The following is an 18,904-nucleotide window of genomic DNA, read 5'->3' on the forward strand; positions in this document are numbered from 1 at the left end:
ACACGGCTACCTCTCTGACTATTTTGAAAGTGATGTTTAAGAACAGAGGATGTAGATATGTATTACAAATACTATAAACAGGTTGCAGGAGGAGGGGGGCAGCTACATGAAAGGTGTATGAAACCCACTAAACGACTTCTGCTCTTCCAGACCTCCTCATTCCTTCCTCCTCCCACTCCCCGTGTTAGGAGAGTCGGACTTTAAAAACCCAAACTATTCACAAGTCATTTACAGCGGCGCTGGGTTTGCATACCAGGCGTCCCGTCCCCGCTCGGTGTAAAAGGAACCTGGCCGGGAGAGATGTGCTCGCGCACCGTTGCAAATGTCCGCTAGGTTAGTACTTAGTCCCAGTTTGTAGCTCTGACGCTCTGCAGGGTATCTGCACGAGCTGGGTAGGGAAGCTGCCCCGGACCCTCCGTTCTGTTGGCATTGAAAACGTATCCGGCTCCCAACCCGGGTCGCTGCCGCTGGTGGGAGAGAGGAGACGTGAGAGGAACCCACCAGCAGGCAGCTCCGGGCTGTTCTGAGATCCACGTGGCTTTCCCCGAGGGCTTGGCTTAGCAATGCCGTGCCTGAGCCCTCTATGGGCACAACAGCTGAGGCTCCATCCCCACCCCAGTCGGTTTCACAAGTGGCAGGTGCCTTCTGTGCGGGGCAGCCTGTCCCCCTGCCACCCCGTTTGGCTTTGGATGCCCTTCTAAACCATCCCAAGTGGAGGGGGGAGAGGGCGAGGGGGAGCAGCGCGGGCGAGACAGCGCTGGGGAAGGGGCGCTCGTCCTGGGCATGCCCACGGGTGTCAGCGTATTACCGTGGCTTGTCAGCCCCCGTGCGTTTCTCTTCCCAGCCCTGGCTTGCAGCTGCTGCTTGGCTGCCGGATGGAAGCAATCGTCTCCTGCGAGGGCTTTTTTTTGGGCCCCCAACTAGAGCGCCCTGCGCCACCAGCCCTCCGCCTGCTTGTAGGTGTGAGCCCGATAGGGCTCGTTTACAGTAATAAAAGCGGCCCGTAAAACAGGTGATCAGGCAGGGGTTTCCCGGGCTATTTATACCTCGCTGTGTGTGTACACTACAGCCATTGGGCCCGGACTTTTCCCCACGTGTCACTGGGGTAGGTAAACCCCCAGGCCTGCGCGGCTCCGGTGTGGCCCCCGCGCGGTCTCAGTCCTGCTGCCAAGCTCCGCCCCCTCCCACCCCCCCGCCGGCTCTTCAGTCATATAAGTTCCTGCTTTCGCTGGCTGGGTTGTTTCGTCTCTTTTTTAACCCGTGGAGAAGCCAGGCTGCCTCCTGCGCCGAGCGGCTGAGGGACAGAGGTAAAGGGCCAGAGCGGCGCGCGGAGCTACCTCGAGGTGGGGGCAGGGAGCCCAGCCATGTGATCCCGCTCTCCCGGGAGTGTGATTCCCGGCCGGCAGCCGAGCTCGCCCCCTGCAGCTGGCTCCCGAGAGGTGGCGCGTCCCCCGCCACCCCCCGCGCCCCGGGGTAGTGGGGGGGGGGGACGGGACGGCGGGGGCTGTGCTGCAGTCACCCGGGCGCTGATCACCTGCGCGGTGGCGTTGATCCGGGGCATTGAGCGGCAAGGCTGGTTAAGGGCGTTACAGCCTGGGTGGGAACCAAGGCGGGACAGGGCACCCTCGCTGGGCTGGCGCGCTGGGTCTGGCCGGTGCTCCTTGGCGCCCTCCTGCCCAGCGGCAATGCCTGTGGCTCCAGGAGCGCCAGGGGGCCGGCTGCACTGGGGAGCAAGCTCATTTGCATAGGCGCGTGGCGCTGTCGCGTCCGTCGCGCGCTCCGTCCCACACGCACGGCTCAGCCCCCGCGGCGCTGTGACCCCGGCCCGTCCCCGGCTCCAGCTCCTGCTCTCCCTGCCTGGCTGCTTAGCGAGGCGCAGAGCGCCGGGGCCAGGGAGGGACAATGAAGGGGGGCGGGGGCAGGCCCCATTGTGACGTTTTCCCCGTTGGCTGCCGGCTTTGTGCGGTGCTTCGGACGCCGCGTGTGTAGAACACAGCGACTGCCCGAGCGATGCCAGATCGGCTCCGCAGCACGCCTGGGAGGGGGTCCCCAGGCCGGGCCGCGGTGCAGCTCAGTGGGAGCCGGGGGGGAGGACCCCCAGATCGCCTCTCCCCCTAACTGTTACTGCACGGCGCTTGGCGCTCGGTCCCCCAGCGGGGAAGTGGAGGTGGAGCCGGGCTCTGCCCTGCCCGGCCCGCGCTGTGAGAGCGGGCTGACCTTTCCCGCCCCCTGCCCCGGGCTCGGCCAGAGCCACCCACAGCGCCACCGGCGGCGTGGAAGTGCGGTTCCCCGAAGCGGGGCAGCGGCGCTGGGTGCGCTCGCCCGCAGCTTGGCCAGCTGCGCGCCGCGCCCGGTTGCGTCAAAGCGCACACGCGGTGTCCAGTGTCCCGCCGGACGGCTCCTGCCAGGCCAGCCCCGCTCTCGGAGCGGGTCCGGGGCTGTGTCCGGGCGTCTCGCCTTTGTCTGGGCTGGAGTGGCCGTGGCTGTGGCCCGCTGCGAGGGAGCGTCCCTGGGCCGGCGGCTACCAGCTCCCCTGGGACTCGCGTGTCACCCTCTGTGTCGTGCAGCCGGAGCCCGGGAGCTGGGAGCCGCCGATACAGACCCACTGGCTCACAGCGGGGGCGGGGGCAGGGGCAGGTAGGCGGGTTATTGCCCCCTGGAAGCCCAAGGAGAGCCGCTTCCCCGCGCGGGGCATCGCCTCGCCGCTGCTCGGGGCAATGCAGGGGTCCAGACTGGCCGGGCCGGGGGCGGGAGACATACAGGGCTCCTAGCTGCTGCGCCGCAGGTGGGCTTTTGAGACGGAGCCTCTCGGGCGGGCTTGTGAATGAGCCGCGCGCGCGCGTGTGTAACACACGAGTGTGCGCTCCAGAGCTCATCGGCGCTATGTATCGCTCTGGCTGAGATTTCCAGAGCCGGGCGGGGGTTGTTGTCAGTATTCACGTAGGAGCCCAGGTGTGTGCACCGACCCCTGCCCAGAGAGATTCTCGGGATCTGTTTCTCCCCCCCCCGCGCGTGTGGCTCCCAACGCGCGTGCCGTGCCCCCCAGGCGCCGCCCCACTCCCGCACACGTGCCGGGGGGGAGCAGCTGACCTCCCACCCCCTTGCTGGACCCCCTCCCCAGGCTCTCGCCGAGCCCCCTGGTGACTGCCAGGCCTGGGGAGGAGGCGGCTCCCCCCCGCGCCCCGAGGGAAGCCGCGGGGCCCTGGGGTCTGTGCGGGGCGAGCCACTGACCGGCGGGCGCCTCTCTCCCCGCTTCCCTCCGCCAGCGGCGAGCGGCGGGCGCGGGGGCATGAACCTGGAGAGCGGCGAGTGCGGGATGAGCGCGGTGAGCTGCGGCAACGGGAAGCTCCGCCAGTGGCTGATCGACCAGATCGACAGCGGCAAGTACCCGGGGCTGGTGTGGGAGAACGAGGAGAAGAGCATCTTCCGCATCCCCTGGAAGCACGCCGGCAAGCAGGACTACAACCGCGAGGAGGATGCCGCCCTCTTCAAGGTGGGCCTGCAGCGCCGAGCGAGCCCCGAGGAAGAGATAGGGGCGGCGGAGGAGCGCCAGGCTCTGATCCTCAGGATCCCTGGGGGCGCTCAGCTGTGTCTGGAGAGCGCACTCCCCACCAGCCTGCCCCGTCCTTCATAGGCGGGGCCATGAGCGCAGCCTCCCCCGCCAGCCAGGGTCAGGCAATCGCAGCCGCCTCGTCGGGAGGTCCCAAGGGCCGGGGGGGTCTTCATCTCCCACCTCCTCTCAGCCGGGACCCAGCAGGAGCGGGGTTAGGGCAGGGGCTCCTCTCTTTCCTTCCCAAGGGCCTTGCCTGCTGCTGGGTGCCTAGGACAAGGCCGTGCGGTATGAGTGCAGTTGATTGCTTTCTGCAGCAAGCCAGCTGGGGCTGGGGTTTTGCTTTTAATTTAACTACGCAGTTGCCATGTTCCATATGGAGCACTCCCCCTCCTTCCCTCTCCAACTGTAACGCTAAACCTTTTGTCAGAGAACATTTATTTCTGCATTCGCTTCTCTGACTAATTTATCTTATCTTCAAAACTGTTTTGTTACTTCACCAAGAAACCACCTTACAATGAGTTTAGCATAAGCCCGTAGGGGAAAAATATTCACTCTCGCACACACTCAGATGCAATTTCATCTTTTGGGACTGTATACCTATAGCTTGATATTTTTTCTTCTCTTTCTTTTTGATCATTTAAAATGTTTTCAGGCTTGGGCTCTTTTTAAAGGAAAGTTCAGAGAGGGCATTGATAAACCAGATCCCCCAACTTGGAAGACAAGGCTACGATGTGCTTTGAACAAGAGCAATGACTTTGAAGAACTGGTTGAGAGAAGCCAGCTGGATATTTCTGATCCATATAAAGTGTACAGAATAGTGCCAGAAGGGGCTAAAAAAGGTATGCTGGCTTAGATTTGATATCCATTCCAAGTCTCATTTTCCAATGTGCAAAAACTGAAGAGATGACCAATGTGCTGTACGTCACTCGGGTCACATATTGCTCATGTCAGACTTTGTAGCAATTGGTACAATAACAAGATGTGCAATACTCAAATACATCTTATTTGGATAAAGTTCCCTTTGATTTACATTGGAGATCTTGCCTGAAAAAGAACTGGGTGAGTCTGAATCATTTGAAAAAAATACTTCTTTGCTGGAGGTGCAGGCAGTGAGTAAATTATTGGAGCAATTAGTCTTGGGTTTACATCCTCTGTTTCTGTTTTAAATACAGAGATGCCTGTGTTAAGCATCCCCTCAAGGGACAGGCAAAGCAAGTTTGCTTAATGGAAGTAGACTTCAAATGTGAGGCAGATTGTACTTGACTCTGGAGGAGTGCATTATTCTCCCTAGCCCTCATTGTCTCTGCATAGCCGTCAAGTACCATCGCAATCCTAGAATCGTAGAATCCTAGGGCTGGAAGGGATCTCAGGAGGTCATGGAGTCTAGCCTCCTGCCTAAAGCCTACACAGTCCTGGCACTCCCCTGTGCTCCTGCTTTCCTAGAAGTCCCAGACATGCAAGACACCCCAAAAAGGGTGCAGAACAGGCAAGGCTATCATTCATCCCTCCTGTGCACTGGCCATCTGAGATGGATGGGCACAGAAAGGAAATACACTGTACCCTTGGCAGGTCCCTCTACACCACACCCATTGCAGGCCAATATCAACAAAACACAAGCAAGCCTCCTGTCTGCGGAGGGTTAGAGCGGTCTCTTGCACAGGTTTTTCTGCTGTAGATCATTTTCATGTTCAGGCTCATTAAAGGTGCAGTTATTAACTTTGTTTTTATTCTTATCATGTATGTAGGAGCAAAACAACTCAGCCTAGAGGATCAACAGATAATGATGAACCATCCGTACCCAATGACCTCTCCTTACACTTCACTACAGGCTCAGGTACAGTATCAGTCATGTGCTGTTTTTTATCTTGTTTGTGAGGGGGTGATTGAGCTAATGTTTGCAAGGCTGTATTATACTATGACTCTTTCTTTTCTGGCCTGCCACAATTTAGTTCTGCCTGGAAAAAGACCTTTTTTTTTAAATAAGAAACTGAGAAATCTGGAAGCAATGTTTTCATCATGTGAAACCACAGGGCAGCTGATCCATCTGGGATTTTTTAAAATGTGAATTACAGCTCTGTTTTGTTAGACATTTTTTTTTCCCTGGTAAAATGAATGTATCGCCGTAGTACCAGAAATTGAACATATGATGAAACAACAGTATTCTACAGCAATGTTTTGCTCTGGTTGCCTGTTTATAATTTTGACATGTTTATAGTTTACACCAGTGGTGACATGCAACTCATTTGAAAGCCTCCTTCTGATGGCAAAATATTATCCAGATGGCCTGATGATACTTTGATCTACAAGGGTTCTTGGAGAACACGTAAAAGGTTTCATGCAGAGCAAAGGAAACTTTTACTAAAATAGGAGATAACGTGAACGGCAGTATCAGTTCTGATTACAGCCACATAAAATAATGTCTCGTTAAACGCAACAGGTGTCAAACTACATGGTACCTCATGAACGGAACTGGAGAGAGTTCGCCCCAGAACAGCCACACCCTGACATCCCCTACCAGTGCCCAAGTGTTCCTTTTGCAGCTCGCAGTCACCATTGGCAAGGTCCTGCTTGTGAAAATGGTAAGAGCTTCTCCCTTGAAGTCAATTGCTTGCTAGTCTAAAGAGACAAATATGCGACCGCCATAAAGGGACTGCAGATTTCATAGTTATTATTCATCGCTTCAGTGGGCATTAGTAGTGTTTGCATGATTTTCGGAAGTTCTGCGCATCCTTCAGTGAGAGCTGCAGGTGATCAGCATCGCTCAATCTCCTCTACCTGGACACTTAGTGTTATTTTAATCTTCTATTTATATTCTGAGCATCCAAAAACATGTGAGGTAGGGAAGTCTTTGGTTTCTAGGAGGAACTGAAGTACGCAGTGACTTGTTCCCGGCTGATGCATGAGGTCTGCGGAAGAGCTGGAAATTGAGCCTGGATTTTCTGACTAGCAATCTAGTGCCTTATGCCATTCCATTATGACCATTCCTTTTGCCAATTATGGCCTAGGATCGGACCCTCAAGGGCAATACACTTATTTCAGTAGGCAGGGGTTTGCTCCATAGATACGGCTCTCCACACCTCCATACGAGAAGAATCTTGCACAAACTAGAAATCCGTAGTCTAAGATGAGACAAGAGTGGTAAGAGTAAGGAACACTTAAAGCGCGTAGGGTATTAGAATGACAAGAATACAGTCCTTTAATGGTTTCACTTCAGGGAAAATAAACTTCTACTGACAACTGAACACTACATTGAGACAAGTGAGCCATTCAGCTGAAATTTTATAAAATTTTGCCCCGGTTTACACCCCGTGTAATAGTTATTTCAACAGGGTAGTGAATGTAGGTTTTGGCCCTAACAAGCTATTGCACTTATGTTGAATAGAAATGCTAATTTTCAAATGAACAGAGTAATAAGAAGAGATTAAATACCATGGCAAAGACTGTTTTAGCGTACACCAAGATAGAGAATAAAAGAAAAAAAATAATTTCTAATTAGAAGGAAGAACAAAACTACAATTTTTCTCTGGAAAATTTATCTGTTCCCCTTTTCCTGCGGATGATCTGATAGAATTTTAACTTTTTTTTTTTTTTAAATCACTGTTATTTTTACTTGGTTTTTTTTTTAGTCACCATAAACATTATGCCATGCTTTAATAAGAATATGGGTTTTCCTGCTTTTGATTTCATTCCTTCGATCCCCAGTCTTTCGCTTATCATTATAGCTGTTACTTAAGAATTCACTGCTCCAAAGCATCATCTTCCCTCCCATTTTATTTTCATGGGTATTTTAGAACCTGAGAGAGGTCAGTGGGCTTTTTGGAGACACAAGAAAATGCAGGGCCTTCTGTCTCTGTGGCTTAAAAAAAGGCATAAACCTCCAGGTCAGCAAAGCATTTAAATCTATGCTTAAAGGCTCAGTGGGGTGTGAGCATATGCTTAAAGTTAGGCACATGCTTAAATGGTTTCCTGTATAGGGATGGGTGTAAATAAATTCTCAAAGGGGTTCCTTCAGGGTTTAAGTACGGTGTTGGGCTTACATCAGAGAATTGGCAACTTCAGCCTACTCATTGACAAACAAGAGAATCCAATGGCATAGGTGGTGCGTGAAGAACGAGCTGCGTCCCAGGCTCACCCCTTCTGCAGCCCTGATCTACAGCTCTTTGAAGACAATGTTGGTTTCAAGGGACTTTGTATCAGCTGATATTACATTTCAGAGTGCTTCAATATTATCTCACTCACAGGAGGAGAGAGCTTGCAAAAGGACAATTATTGGCTGCAGTATGAAAGCGCTAATGCTCTGCTGTGGGAGAATCTCTTTTACCTACAGTTACTTTCTTTCCGTAACACAGTTGGAGACATAATGACTTTGAATATTTCAGTTGTCTTTGATAAAAGTCTTTAACACCTGTGAGAGGAATGGATTATTTTTCATCAGCCTCCAAAAACACCATTATCTGGTGAAAATGCAGATTATTTGTAGGGGAGAATAATATGCATGGATATGACTAAGTAAGAAACGTGTACCGATCCCAAAAAAATCCAGATAACATCTTGTAGTGGAGAAAATGTTTTTGTCAAGGGAAAAACCATTTTATAGAGCCATAACTCAAAATTCCCACATGCATAGCTGTGAACTCTAACTTTGCTCTTCGGTTTTAGGTAGCTAGATATTTGACTTTTGTTTGTGAAAACAGGTTGTCAGGTGACTGGAACCTTTTATGCTTGTGCACCATCTGAGTCACAGACTCCTGGGATCCCAATAGAGCCAAGCATAAGGTCTGGTGAAGCTCTTGCACTCTCAGGTAAGTCTATGACACCAGGCCTTCATCCATCCAGGGGGCTCTCCCTGTAACTTTCCAAGTAAATGTTTACTCTCTGCAGTGACTTCTTTTGTGCCATATCTTTACTAAATGATTTCTGTGCATATACCCGTGACGTACGCCTCAGTTGAGCAAGATTTTTAAACACGTAAAGAACTTGAAGCACTTGAGTAGCCCTCACTGAGATCTGTAACTCAGATTGAGATCAATGGGACCATTCATGGGCTGGCAGTTACCACTTAAGTGCTTTGCTCTTTCAAGGCTTCTGTAAATTCTTGGGTGATGCTGGGAAAACTGCTGACAGGGGAAGCAGGTTCTTCTTTAGCTCACCACAGCCATATTGCTTTTCGATTCAGAGGTCTAGAGTGTTTTTTCTTACCTGGACAATATCCTTCATGAAAAATACTATTTCTTTGTTCAATATTTGTCTTATGAACAATTTTCTGTCTTCTCTGTTGACTACCTCAGGCTTTGCAGCATGTTAGTCCTTGTTCAAGTAAAATCTCTTGGTATGGGGGTGAAGGCACTTTCACTCTGTGAAAAGAAATCTGTTCAGCCAGCTTTGTAGTCATTCACCCTCAAGTGTGTTGTGTTTTTTGTTTTTTTTTAACTTGTATTCCTTATGAGGACAGGTATAAGCAGGTTTAGTTCTTAAAACAACTATGGCAGTTATATGAAGAAATTGACAATGCAACATTATGAAGAGATTTGGTTGGCAAATGGTAGTGTTCAGCACATGCCTAAGCGCCCTTCCAGAACAGGGCTGCTGTCCCAGATGGGTGTCTTTGCATAGCCCTGCACCAGAGCTGCCATGTTGAGGGAACACTTTAAAACTATGCCTAAGATTGCAAATATAAGGTTGTCTGCACTTCAGCGAAAGACCACTTCTACTAGGCAACTGGCTGCCTTTTTACGTGTCTTGTGCATAGTTGCTTTCGGGGTTGTATACAACATGTTGAGAGAAGCATAGCCGTTTTCTGATGTATCTAGAAGAACATTCTGAGACTGGGCATTGATTCCAGTGTAAACCTATGATGTATAAATGCTTTTTTTTTTACCCACCAATGAAAATATGCAGCTTGCCAGGCATTAATTTCTAGCGTCTTTTCTCCTGTCTGCATCACCGGCTATTCGGTTCCCTGTCCAATGGCCTCTCTGGTAGAAACTGGTGTTGGAGTTTGCACTCCCTTCACAAACATATTTCATTATTTCAATTCAATCTATGTTTCCCCCTTTCCCCTGGCGATAAAGTACTGGGCTAAATTCTGAGAGGTGCTGAAGATTAGAAATCACTGATGCATGGCTCCTTCCAAAATCTGCCTCGTTGGCTTTTATAGTATGTGATGTAAAATACAATAATGAACATCAGCAATTTTTTTTTCTAAATATACTTACAGACTGTCGACTGCACATCTGTCTATATTACCGTGAAATACTGGTGAAAGAGATTACGACTTCAAGTCCTGAAGGCTGTAGAATATCTCATGCCCCAAATTATGAAGTCAACAACTTGGATCAAGTTATCTTTCCTTATCCAGAAGATAATGGCCAAAGGAAGAATATAGAAAAATTACTGAGCCACTTGGAACGAGGAGTAATACTTTGGATGGCACCTGATGGGCTTTATGCTAAGAGACTTTGTCAAAGCAGGATCTACTGGGATGGGCCTCTGGCATTGTGCAGTGACAGGCCGAATAAACTGGAAAGGGAGCAGACATGCAAACTTTTTGATACGCAGCAATTTTTAGCAGGTAACTATCAATTTAGGTTACATGTCTATATAAATGTCAACAAATCACCGTCTTGAGGGTCCAGATGGGCTTGATTAAATGGCTCTTTGCACTTAATTACTATATCCCACCAAAGTGGTTGAGGAATGCAGGTACTCAGCTGCTCTTTGGATGTGGCCCTGTATAGAGGTGTTAGAAAAGCAGAGCCTTGGAATAGTTCTGGTCTATAGTTCGGGGGCACCCATTGAAAGTGATGGGGACCTGCTCATCCTCTCACTTGAGGAAAAGGTAAGGCCTGTGTCAGCTTTAAACTGGGTGGAAAGAACACAACAACATAGTCTTTATTTGGCATATAGCAGATGGGACGACGTTCTGATTTTGGACCCACTGATGTAAATCTTGATTACTTCCATAGTCTGAAGTTGCTGTACTCCAGATTTACCCTGCTGTGAGTCTGAACTTTGATCCAGAGTACTGAAACATCAGCAAGTATTAATCCCAAGAGATTTTTTTTTAATCTGTGCTTTGGAGGGAGTGGGGAGTGGTGTGCTTGTGTCTCTGCCTCTGTGTCTGTATTTAAACAAATAATCTGGAAAATATGCATGGGGAGGTTTTATAAATTGTGACTTTCAACTCTAATCCTATTAATGAGCAGCACAGGGCAAGACTGTAACTTGCCCAACTCACCTGCAAAATGAATAAGATATTTTAAGGCACCCTCTCCAAAACCCTGGCACCAGTTGTTTGGACTGTGAGTAGCAGAATGGAGAGGAAAACAGCCTCACAGAGGTAGTCTTCCTCTGGGAAGGGCAAGGGTGGAGTCTTGGCTCTGATTTCCAAGATCCTGGCCAGCGCTTCTCAGCTAACACCAGAGATGGGAGCAATCTGCTCCAGGGAAAGGGATGGACACAGGTTTCTTCCCCTCCCCTGGAGCCAGGGGAGAACCAGGGCAGCCTATTTATGTGCCGCCCCTTACTTAGAGCTTGTGGCAGAGCTACAGTTGAGCTTTTAAGTTTTTGAGTGGCCTGTTCTCCCCTCTTTACAGTACACCTTACTGCCTTTCTGCCATACGTGTCAGCATTAGTTACCGTTTCATAGAAAAATAATGCAATGCTTTAAAAAATACCCAAAATGAACCACAGCCTTGAAAATACTTCATTTTCCATGCTTTGATGTGTCATCCTAGCAGAATTTTGAAGCAGGCTATGCCTTTAAATACACTTCTGACGAGGATATGAAAATTGACAGTTAAAAAGGGGAATTTGAGGTGAATTTATGGTGTTACAACTTTTGTTGTATGCCAATTGTGAGAGCGATCATTATGCTTGCAATCATGTGGCTAGGACCCCCTTTTCTTTCTCAGATTCTGCTTTAAATTTCATCTGGTTTTCCCAAATCATTCACAGGATATGCGTGTGGTACTATCTTTTTAGAAGCCTATTCCCAAAAGGTAACTTTAAGCACAGTTTCCTAACCCACAAGTGCATAAATGCATGTACCAACACACGTGCACAATGACCTGCTTACTATTTGTGCAGTTATCCAATTTGTGGGTACAAATTGGGCTGTAAGGTGCAGAAAACCAGACAACTTTTAAAGAGACTAATTATAGCCACATATTAATTTTGCTTCCTGATCTCCCAAATTCAGTGCACATTTGGTTGCAGACAGTCAGAAGATTAAACCCTTTGTAGATGGACACACTGCAGATTTCTGCCAAGAGCTGCGTGTCCCAAAAGTTTATTAAATAAGGCTCTGGCCCTTAATTGATAAGGCTGCATATTGGTGCAGGCATATGTCCATACAGGACTCTCTGCCAAAGTGTGCAGAGTTTGATTCTGAGACGTTACGGGGTGACCAGATTCTAACCTTTGTGTTATTTGTGGAGAGATCAGGGTGATGAATTCAGCAAAGTGGGCGAGGGTGAGAATTTGGGCAAGACTCTGAGAGTGGACTAGGAGGAGGGTATGACTGTGCTGTAAGGATGCTGTCATGGCTGGAGCATAGGCATTTGGAGCTGGAATAGAAAGAGAGGAGGCATGATTTGGTGTATGAAAATACATTACTAGAAATTTGAATTTTAACTCAGGAGATGAGAGGGAGCCAGTGGACAGCAAAGTGACATGCTCTGAGTTATAGAGGACCTCAGATTCTTTCTTCCATGTGTTTGGAAGAGCAGGGATTCTCAGACTCTCTCTTTCATATTGAAGAGAATTTCTTATTATTGAAACCCTCCAAGAGCCAATTCACTTGTCCGTCCTATCCATTCTCTTCGCTTTGGCCTATTGTGATAGACTCATAGAATATTAGGATTGGAAGAGCCCTCAGAGGGTAATCGTCCAACTCATAGCAGGACCAGTCCCAACTAAATCATCGCAGCTAGGGCTTCAGGACAAGTCTTAAAAACCTCTAGTGATGGAGATCCCACCATCTTCTTAGGCAACCCATTCCAGTGCTTCACCTCCCTGCTAGTGAAATAGTTTTTCCTACTATCTAACCTAGACATCCTGCACTGCAGCTTGATACCTGTTCCTTTGTTCTGTCATCTGCCACTACTAAAATACTGCCATAAGCTGTAATAGTTTGCGAATCACTGAAGCTGAGCACTGTTGTGTGATGGAGGAGGGGTAAGGACTAATTAATTGGGAGTTGCACTGATCTCAGACTCCCCCTTGCCCTCTTTCTAATTTTTTCTTCAGTAGACCCTCGAAGCCTCAGCTGAGATTAGGTCCCTATTGTGCTAGGTACATCAGTTATATAGAGCAGGAAACAACCTTGACTCCCAAAAGTGGCCGGTTGGAATAGAGTAGGCAGGCAAATCTTGGGACAAAGAAAGCATTATTATCCCTATATTACGGTTGCGGGGGTGATCAAGCAGGGAGAGATTTTATGCTTTGCCCAAGGTCTTAAGGGAGTTGTGCCCACATCTCCTGACTCCCAGTCTCATACCTCAACCACAAGCTCGGACATCCTCTGGGAGGTTCTGGCCCCCATCCAGATAAGGTATTAATTTTTAGAAATTATTTTATGATGAATTTCCTTTTGAAAGGTAACCCCACCGCAGAGCGGTATCAGCTCTTTATAAGTCAACTGCATAAAACTACCTTCTGTGACGCAAAATGTCATATGGCTGTCGAAATAAAGATGTGCTTCTCTCTTTTTTAATTTAATTAAATTAAATGTCAATTTTATGGTCCCACTGGGCAATGTATTTTAACCTGGGGTGGGGGGAGAACCCTCTGGTAACCATCTTATTTGGCTATTAATATAAATAATATAAATATTTATGTATTTGGGAGGCAGCATTGCCTAATGGCTAGAGGACCAGCGTGGGCTTCAGGACATCTGGGTTCTATTCTGGACTCAGTCACTGCCCTGCTAAATGACCTTGCATGAGTTACTTCCCTTCTTGGTGCCTCAGGATCCCCACCTATAAGATGGGGATTATGATATTGCTGTCGTTTGCAAAGTACTTGGGGGTCTATGGATAAAAGTACTGTGTAAGAGCTAGGTGGGACTATTGTTATTTGGTAAAAATAAGAGGATGACTATAACCAACTGTGCACGTTGCATGTTGCGCTGTATTGCACCTTTAATTCTATCATATTATAACTGAACATTAGGGATGTTGTTACACTGTGGCTAAAGAGTTCTGGGTACTTTACAGACCAATCAAAGGGATGAAGTTCTGGCCCGGTTGAAGAGACTGGCAAGATTCCCAGTGACTTTAGTGGGGCCAAGATTTCACCCAAAGACTCTGCAGAGTTTGCAGTATAAAGCAAGCATGACCCAACAAGTGAGAACATCAGAGAGAGAGGGAACAGATGGTGTGGTGGTGGTGGCGGTAGTACTGAAAGTTTGTATTGGAGCCTCTTCAAAGCATAGCTCAACACTGTGTTCTGAGGTGTGATTGCAGCTTGGTTGGTCAAACCAACCTGACTTTCCTTGTGCTAGGGTGGCTAAAATTATCCGTGTTGATGTGGGGTCCAGTGTGAACTAAGGAGCATGCTGGGGACCGATCTGTGGTGCTAGCCCACATGGCCTCACTCAGACAGATGGTTTCAGCCCTGCTACTGTGTATATGTCTTCCTGAGCTGCAGTCCCTCCTCAGATTGCAAAGGAGATGTACTGTTAAGCCAGGGCTAAAGCAGGGAAGGCAGTTGACATAAGATACACACCTTCAGCTACAAGGATAGCGTAGCTGGAGTTAACACACCTTAATTCAAATTTCTCTGCTGTCCCCACAGTGGGAGGTCAACAGGAGGAACTCTCCCATCGAATTCTCTTTCTCTTTGTGACAGCGAGGGTACCTACGTTTTCAGGGGTGCCCTCAGCATTCAATGTAGCAGGTCCATACTTGGCCCACTATTCAAACCTTGGAAGATTGACCTCTGGCACATCAACCCAGCTGTAAATGTAGACAAGCCCTTAGACAGTGATTACAGGAGATCTCTGGGACCCTGGCTCCTGTAGTAGAAGCCAAAGGAAGTCTATTCAGAAAATATGGGATCTGAGTTAATAACATGACTATTGATTTGTGGCCTTTGGAGAATGGACAGTATACAGATACTTGAATGGGTCTGCTTGGGCCTGGTTCTGTACTGCTGAAGTCAGTTGGAGTTTTGACATTGTTTTAAGTGGGACCAGGATCGAAACCTTGCAAAAGTGTACTTGTTGCATTGTAAGTTAGCCCTGAGATTTGCCCTCTCCTTTCTAATGAACAGCCTGTCTTCCAGTGTTCAGTCATCATAACTAGGGGTCCCAGATCTGTAGCTTGAGGTCAAAGGTTAAACACTTATGTTACTTAAGTGGCAAGCAGTTGTACTCTGAAGGATGACAGGCCCTCCTACAAACGCTCAGCAACATAGTCTTTGAACCAAGCCATGCACTGTGACTTGCATAACATGATCTTCCTAAACTCCGGATGGCGATAGGAGGAACTTTTTTCGGTAAAGTTCAAAAGTTCTGAAGAATTTTTCCAAGGTTTCTGTTGTTACAGAAAACACAAGCATGAATCTGGGGAACTCCTTATTGCTGTTCATAGGAAATTACTCAAAATACAATGCAGAGGGTGGAGGCAGAGTTTTCAAGTGTTTGATACTTATCTGTGTTCTCTTCCTGAACTGTGGTGATGTCTCCAAGATCACTTTTCAATGCTGGGATCTCTCCTTTCTCACAGCCTCACTCAGTCTGTGCTAGGCCCAGTCATCACTTTTATCGGTTGTCCAACAGAGCCTGTTCATCACCCCTGCAGCATGCTCTTCTGCTCCAAGGTTCCTCATGACTAAGCTGGAACTTGGCCATTGATGGTGAGGATTTTCTGAATGTATCTTTTCTGTCTTCAGAACTGCAAGCTTTCGCCCACCATGGACGTCCATTGCCAAGATTCCAGGTTGCTCTGTGTTTCGGAGAGGAATTTCCAGACCCACAAAGGCAAAGGAAGCTAATTACAGCCCATGTAAGTATGATAGATTTAATTTCTTAGTTTAAAACAAATGATTTATGAAGCTGTCAGATAGTGTTCTTTACATCCTATCCATATGGTCACAAAACAAAAAAGCAGTCATGAAGCAATTTAAAGACTAACAAAATAATTTATTCGGTAATGAGCTTTTGTGGGGCAGACCCACTTCTTCAGATCTGGAATTGGTATGTTGTGAGCAAAAAAAAAACAGCCTAATGGATAGGCCACTGGACTTGGAGAACTGGGTTCAATTCTCTGTTTTGCTACTAGCCTGCTGGATGGCCTCGGCAAAGCACGGCCCATCACGTGTCTCAGTTTCCCCATGTGTAAAAATGGGAATAAGAAGAGTGGCATCCTTTGCAAAGTGCTGTGAGAGCCACTGATGAGAGCACTTTATCAGGAAAATTACTACTACTAACTATATGGAAATGTTTGACTAGTGTTCGCCATGTGGCCCTGGTGGGCAGAGCATTGCATGTGATATGATTACATGGCTGCCACAGCTGGTGCATAACTGTGATTTCCTTTATCATTGCTACATTAGATGCTGGAGGAGTTAGCTCTTTCACAGATACCCTCTCTCCTTTCTCCTCTCCTGGCCTCTGGGGTCTGCACTGCCAAAGGCCAGAGGCAGACAGAGGCAGACTTTTGTGTTTGGGCTACTCTTGCTGCACGTCTAGGCAGTTATTGTCTTCACTCTGGGCTTTGACTGGGCTGCCTACTTTTACATTCACTTCCCTGCGGTGGTGCCGCTGCTCCAGTCATAGTGGAGGCTGGTTTCCGCTTTCCACACTACATCTGTAAAAAAAACCAAGCTACAGAAAAGAGATGCACCCATGGTCTCCCTGCCCACATGAGTGCCAGGGTGCAAGATTACTGATGTTGAAGTCACCCACATGCAAAAGTGATAGGTTCCCAATAGATTTCTGGAATAAAATAATTACCTTCCTGTAGCTAATTATGTGACTTCCTTACTACTATCTGCCTGCAACACATTGCCCTGTGGTTCCCCTGGGTGGGGGAATACAGTTTTCAAGTTTAGGTTGCTGTCCTACCCAGGCATCCTTTGTCTGAATAAATGTTTCCATGGCCTAGTTAATTTTTTTCCTGCTCAGAGATCCTCTAACAGATTGCTCCTCTCCCTGCCACCAAACATCAGTTCTGGATCTTTCTAATGCTGAGGATTAAGGAATACAGTAATTCTTCCAGCAATGATCATGGGTTTTGTTGTACCTCAAGCCTCCTCACTTCCTGTTGAGGCCCCCAACAGTATAAATTCTCTCCTTCATCTCCACCATCCATGATACCTCCCACTGCTCAAACACTTCCTTCCTCCTCCACTCTGCATTCTGAAGTTCTGGCCCCCTTCAGAGCCCCCTTTCCTAACAGCTCTTCTCTCCTCAGATATAGTCTCTGCTCCTGCTCCTTGTGTATGTAGACTCTCCTCTGAGCGGGTGCTCACTTCCCACTTGCACCTCTCAGTGAGATACTAGTGCCTTGCCCCATACCTGAACCACGTTAGACTGCTGAGCAGGAGACTGGGAGCTCAATCTCTTCTCTGGAGTTGACTCAGACGCTGCCTTGTGTCTTTGTGTGTTCTGCACTCGGAACTGGTGGCGGTTAGGGAGGGCAAGATCTGAGCAGGCTCCACAGAGCATCCTCAAACTCCCATCCCTTCCTCCATTGCAGATGGCAGGTGAAAGCCAGGGAGGACATGTTCTTCTCCCTGACACCCACATATCTTTCTACTGAAAAATGATGTCCCCCTGAGGCTGTGTCTAAATGTTTGAGGATCTCAAACTGGGAGGAGGGACTGGGCTGTAAACATATTTGTTCCCCATTTGTAAGTCTTGAGTTTCTAGATCTTAGGAGTCAAAGTTAAGTACTTAACTAAGGCCCTGGGCAAGACATTTCACAAAAGCTTGGCCATGTTAGTTCAGTACAGTGCTGAACAGATACAGTTAGGGATGAATGGACACAATATTTAAATTTAGAAGCATTATTTTTCAGAAATAAGGCTAATATTTCAAGTTGCAGATTTGGACTTAGAATAAGGGACAGTTTTTGTTTGTTTTTTTTTTTTAAAAGTTAAGCATGTGAAACTGGGTGTCTGAATTTGGCCAGGCCTCATTTAGCCATGGGTGTATGGGCACTCACCAGGTAGGCTTTACATGTACATATGGACTAGCTGACAGTGTGCCTTTGCAAGCATATGCTTTGTGTAGTGGTCATCAAAACTGTAGCTAGCTCTACAAATCTGGACGTGAAATAAAGGCAGCGTGCAATGAAAGTAGAGCGCATTTTCTTTCTATTTTGGTATGCAGAACTACTTTATTTTGCCTTGGTTTTAAACATCTTTTTTGCTGTTGAGTAAATAGTTAAAATGAATGACATGGAACATGTTATCATGCTTCAATAACATATTTGTCTGTTGTTAAGGTTGAACCAATGTTTGCAAGGCAGCTATACTACTTTGCTCAACAAAACAGTGGACATTTTCTGAGAGGCTATGATTTACCAGAGCATGTCACTAGTCCAGAGGATTACCACAGAGCTATTCGCCATTCCTCCATTCAAGAATAATCTCCTCAGAAGGACCACGTTTAAAGCTTTGTAAAGATGATGCATAGTGGCAGAACAGAGCTGGATCACATTTTGGGAACCCAAATCACAGCTGGATTTATCCAGGCAAACAAAGGCTCAGAGACTGGAAAATGAACTAGAACAAGACTATTGTACAGTAGAAACAATGGGTCCTCTGGATTTGGATGCTACATCTCAAGTAGATTCGGCGATTGCTGGGGATAACTGTGAAAACTGACATAATGTTTGATATGTTTACATTGTTTAAACATTCTCCATGGTTTGAGGATGACTTCTTGCTGAAGACTTAAATTCAGAGTTTACAATGTTATGCTGTTTGCAGAGCTATTTATTTGTGATTACAAATCTCAGGGCCGAGAAGTATATTGGCAGTATTCCCAGCACAAAGCTGTAGCTACTGTGGGCAAGAAGGCATGCAAGTGGCCTAGACATCCAGAATTGTTATTTTGTTAATAGCTACGTATGTAAGTGGTTAAGAATTTAGATTGTTAAGTGTGGTAAACTTTTTATCCCTATATTCTTTTATGAAAGTTGCAGTGTGTATTTTTTAAAAAAATCCAGTCCTAATGATATATATATATATATATATATATATATAGATATAGATATATATATTTTTTTACTGCCTGATATTTCTCTTCACAGTAAGGTTTGTTGCTGTCACTGCTGTTAGGGGATTGATACTCATAACAGCACCTAGAAGAGTTTTCTAGATGGTGTATTTGGGGTAGTA

The 18,904-nt window shown here is 47.4% G+C and overlaps 1 protein-coding gene across 1 annotated transcript; it reads left to right on the forward strand.

The window, feature by feature from the left end:
- Window positions 1–3,289: 3,289 nt before the first annotated feature.
- IRF4 (interferon regulatory factor 4) lies at window positions 3,290–18,688 on the forward strand. The gene is made up of 8 exons (XM_074985925.1): window positions 3,290–3,493; window positions 4,206–4,392; window positions 5,299–5,387; window positions 5,991–6,132; window positions 8,248–8,355; window positions 9,771–10,124; window positions 15,449–15,561; window positions 18,007–18,688. Exons 1-8 carry the CDS (start codon window positions 3,290–3,292, stop codon window positions 18,148–18,150), a joined length of 1,341 nt encoding a protein of 446 aa, XP_074842026.1. The 3' UTR covers window positions 18,151–18,688.
- The last annotated feature ends 216 nt before the right edge of the window (window positions 18,689–18,904 follow it).

This window comes from Carettochelys insculpta, chromosome 2 (genome assembly GCF_033958435.1).
Source record: "Carettochelys insculpta isolate YL-2023 chromosome 2, ASM3395843v1, whole genome shotgun sequence".
NCBI lineage: Eukaryota > Metazoa > Chordata > Testudines > Carettochelyidae > Carettochelys > Carettochelys insculpta.